Genomic DNA, 4,985 nt, shown 5'->3' on the forward strand with positions numbered 1-4,985 from the left:
ATAAACCAGAAATTCAAAACTATTTTTACAAAAAAATGAAGGATATCAAATAATTTTTCGTATATCAAAAATTCTAAGTGGAGAAATACAGTCAATGGAGGGCTTGTCAGAAGACTTGACCAACAACGATTTAATCTATTTCAAGTACGCGCCAATAACAACTACTGACGTAGAAAGAAGTTTCTCCCGATACAAAAATTTGTTGTGCGATAACAGACGATCATTCGATTTTGAAAACTTAAAAAAATCATTTGTAGTGCAATGCAATAATGTAAGCAATATTCATATTTAATTTTTATTATTATTATTTATTAATATAGGTATTTAATTTTATTGATTATAATTAAATTTTTTTTAATTTTTTCAATGCAATTTTTAAATTTATAAGTGCAATTTTTAATATATTTTAATGCAATAATGCAATCAATTTAGTGTGTTTTTTAATGCAATAACTTCGCTGCCCTAATTATTACTATTACTATTACTATTACTATTACGCGAGCGCTCGCTCGCGTATTATATTTATATTTACGCGGCGCGTATACTATATGATTACGTACATTTATAATGTGATTGATAGCAATTTAGTTAAGATAGTTATTTAAGATAGTCACAGATCGCTACACATGCATAAAACTAAAAATTACTAACCTTTAGAACTGCATCCAGCTATGCAACATTTATACGAGTGCCTAGTCATTTTGTTGTATTCGATTATCAAAGTATAAATTGAGATGAACACGCAGAACAGACGACAGTATACTCAAAAATAAATAATAACACAATTCTCACTAAACGTTAAACTGGTATACTTGTTTGTCGGTAAGACACAGGGTAAAAAAAGTGTATCAGAATTCACAACATAGTTTTAAATTTCACATTTTCACAACGAGAAAACAAATTGAAAAAAAATCCGTTACGATTAGGGATGGCAACGATATATCGATATATCGAAAATATCGATATTTAGAAACGATATATCGATATTTTTTTATTGATATAGTGCTACGATATTTATCGCTTATCGATAAATTCATTCGATATATCAGGGTTATTGTGAACCGGGTGAACGTAGACCTTATACTAGGTATAAGGTCTATGATGGACGTGAATTGCATTTTGTTTAAATTCATTGTTAGGAAACCGTTAACCAGTAACCACTCTTAACATTTTTCGGACAAGTGCATAATATTAGTAAAGTACCTACTAGCATAGAATATAGAAGCGAAACTTGATCAGCTGATTGGGGTCTTGGTTACCTATGATCTGAAGTCTGAACCTATGAAAAACATGAAAACGATTCCGCGCACTAACATGATACTAGTACCTACTAGTGCCACTAGTGCTACTAGTACTAGTACCTACTTAATAATATTAATATTATAAACATTATAACCTAAATATAGGTATAATTGTATAATTATATTGTTATTTGTCATCCGAAATAACCATGGTTATTATATTGATGTTATTCCAAGACACAGTCACACCACACGGCCCTAACCACGGTTTTAAAATCTTCTAGAATCTTCGAAAACCGTACGAAAACCTAACCTATTTTACAAGTAAACAAGTTTCATGTTCCATCTTTATTCGTATTACTTTATTAGTTATTTTATTACTTATAAGTTATTTCTTTTCTTTACTCATTACTCTTTAGTCATAGTCAATAGTCCGTGAGACCGTGACTCGTGAGACCGTGACCCGTGTGACTGTGTGTCTGTGTCCGTTGTGACTTGTGACCACGTGTTTTCAGTGTTTTCACTAGTTTTCAGTTTTTCACATTTTGATATTTATTTCATTATATAAAAATATAATAAAAATATGGCCAAAATTAGTAAAGTTTGGATGCATTTTCACAAAATCTATAAGTTGACTGCGAAATGTAAAATATGTGGCAAAATATGTCCAACAGCTGGAAACACGTCTAATTTACACTCTCATCTGAATAATGTCCATAAAACTAAAACAGTAACGTCAGTAACATCTAGGTTAAAAAGTGATGTTTTGGAAAGATGCGTCGATGAAAATAATGTTGATGATCCTGGTTGTGTGAGTGTACCTTAATTAAGAATAATAATTATAAATAATAATGTACCCATTTTATGCTTAAAAGCATGTTAATTATTTAAATAATTCTCTTTTTTTAAGATTTCAAGTACAGCATCAACTTTAGTTTTTAATGAAACCATTGAAACCATTTCTGTAGCTAGTGGTAGTAAAAAAACTTGTACCAATGATTTTCCTACAAAAATAACTCAACCATCAATTGAAAAGGCAATGAACTATGTGACATCCATGAAAGGTAACTTATTTAAAATATATAAATGAATGTTTAATGCCAATACAATAATTCATTGTTCATAAATATATTAATAAATTTAGGAACCAGATTGTGTTTTTTAAATTAGATTACTTAATATACAGTTATGTAAACAATGATGAGTTTATTTGCTTAACTTTTTTAAATTATTATTTTTTAGTAAGACAGAATTTAAAGTTTTCAAATTTTTGTTTCAATGAAGTTATTTATTTTGTGTTTATCCTTTTACAGTAGGCGGAGTAAAAAATGCTGAAATAACTGAGGCACTGATATATTATATATGTAAAGACAGTGTACCTTTTTCAACAGTCGACGGCACTGGTTTTAAATACTTTTTTAAAAGTGGCATGTCCGCTTTATGCTATTCCTTCCAGAAACACAATAAAGAATAAGTTAGATGAAAAATACAAGTATTTATCTGACAAGTTTAAACATAGACTCCAAAAACAAAAAAACTTTAGTCTAACTTCGGATATTTGGAGTGATATTCGAATGAAGAGTTATCTCGGTGTTACCATACATTTTTTAGAAAACAATACATTTGTATCTGGTAATATATAAAATCATTTTAAAGACTCATTTAAAATAATGGTTATTATTAAATGTTAAATATTACTTATTGTAATTTAGGAACATTAGGTGTGTACGAACTCAACAAGTCTCATACATCTGAGTACATAAGTCAGATATTTGAAGAAGTATTATTTGAATGGGGATTAAATAAATCACAAATAATTGCAATTGTCACTGATAGTGGTAAATAATAATACTTAACTTTTTATTTATTCTACTATATTTTTTTAATGCATGTTTATAGGTGCAAATATAAAAAAGCAGCAAAAAACACATTCGGTATACGTAAATTTATCCCATGTTTTGCTCATACCATTAATTTAATTGCAAACTATTCAATTGATAACTGTGAGGATTTAAATTTGTTGGTTGAAAAAGTAAGAAATATCGTCAAATATGTAAAAAACAGTGTAAATGTCAGCGATGAATTAAGGCAATACCAAGCAAATGATGGTTTGTACCTACTACTTTATTAGAAATAGAACTAGTACCTATGATTATAAGTTGATTAACATATTACATGTATATTATTAAATTTAGGAATACCCGAAGGAAATATGCTTAAAATGATCTTGGATGTTAAAACACGTTGGAACAGCTTATACTACATGGTGGACAGATTTTTAAATTTATTTAAAATTATTTCTAATATTTTGTTGGAGAAACAAAAAGCACCAGATTGTCTAACTACCAGAGAGGTAAACACACTAAAAGAAGTTAGAGATTTATTGCAACCCTTAGAAGATTTAACTAAAAAAATCTCCGGTGATAAATATCCAACTATAAGTTGTATGCTACCATAAATAAAATGTGTTAACTCTGCCATCAATCAAATGACACCTATTACAACGGTGGGAGTATCTCTACGTTCAAACATCATCGGTCAATTTCACAAACATTTTAATGAACTTGAGCTATTTAATGATGTTCCAATCAGCACTATATTGGACCCTAGGTAACAATAATTGTGTCAATAAGCAAACATTTACAATGTATACATAATATTTATTTTTTTTTGCTTCAGATTCAAGAATCTTCACTTCGAAGACCCTGTAAATTGCCAAAAAACTATTGGAAAGATAAAAAGACTGTTAATTGCTGTACAAAATGAACATTCTGTTGAAATTGAACCAACTACAAGTTCTGAAATGAGTCCATCAAACAAACAATCATTTGACTTATGGTCGTATCATAGAACTGTTGCATCTTTGCAAATCCAAAACAGAACAATGCCAGTTGATCAAGAGGTAAAGCTATACCAATGCTATAATTTTTTAGAATTTTAATTTTGACTTTATTTTTTGAATTAATAGTTAAATGATTATTTAACCAAGCCAGTGGTGCCAGTGAATACAAATCCACTTGAAGCTTGGGATGTTATCAGATCGATGCATCCCAATTTATTTGAAATTGCAAGGGAAAAATTATCAATTATAGCTACATCGGTTCCATCGGAACGACTTTTTTCTAAAACCGGCCAAATTCTTAGTAAAAAGAGAAATAGACTGACAGGTAAAAGACTAAACAAGTTAGTTTTTATGAGTTCCTTAAATCAAGAAGATTGGTTTTCTGTCACATAAATTACTATACATAATAATATGTTAATTTAAACTTAAATTGTTATTATTTGTTATTATAACTAAATTTTATTAATTAAAAAGTTGTATCATATTTTTTTTTTAATTCACAAATTTTAAATGATATTGTTATAGTGATAACTAACTTAGATTCTCACTTAAAGTTTAAAAGATAATTCTACCAAAATATTTGTTTTTATTTGCTTGTTACTTTGTTAGGTGTTTTTCAATAAGTTGAAATATTAAATCAATTCCTAAAAATAATATTTGTCTTTTGAATCATGGTTTATTTATGTTTTAGCTATGCCTATGTCTGTGTTTCAGGTTGCGGTCACATTTCAATAAGCAAAAGTTAATTACTGGTACAGTAATCTACTTCTTATATAGAACGAATCAATACTATTGAGTATTGAGTAATGAAATATTTTTAATAATAAAATGAAAGTAAATTGTAACAATTTTATTAAATTCAGCATACCTAACATCCTATCATCATACTTAAGACTGGTTGT

The 4,985-nt window shown here is 28.3% G+C and overlaps 1 protein-coding gene across 1 annotated transcript; it reads left to right on the forward strand.

The window, feature by feature from the left end:
- Positions 1-1,824: 1,824 nt before the first annotated feature.
- On the forward strand, positions 1,825-3,699 carry LOC107885265. The gene is made up of 6 exons (XM_016808866.1): positions 1,825-2,052; positions 2,152-2,305; positions 2,954-3,079; positions 3,141-3,175; positions 3,250-3,349; positions 3,437-3,699. The coding sequence occupies exons 1-6, from the start codon at positions 1,825-1,827 to the stop codon at positions 3,697-3,699; spliced, it is 906 nt and encodes a 301-aa protein (XP_016664355.1).
- The last annotated feature ends 1,286 nt before the right edge of the window (positions 3,700-4,985 follow it).

Source organism: Acyrthosiphon pisum, unplaced genomic scaffold, assembly GCF_005508785.2.
Source record: "Acyrthosiphon pisum isolate AL4f unplaced genomic scaffold, pea_aphid_22Mar2018_4r6ur Scaffold_269;HRSCAF=682, whole genome shotgun sequence".
Lineage (NCBI taxonomy): Eukaryota > Metazoa > Arthropoda > Insecta > Hemiptera > Aphididae > Acyrthosiphon > Acyrthosiphon pisum.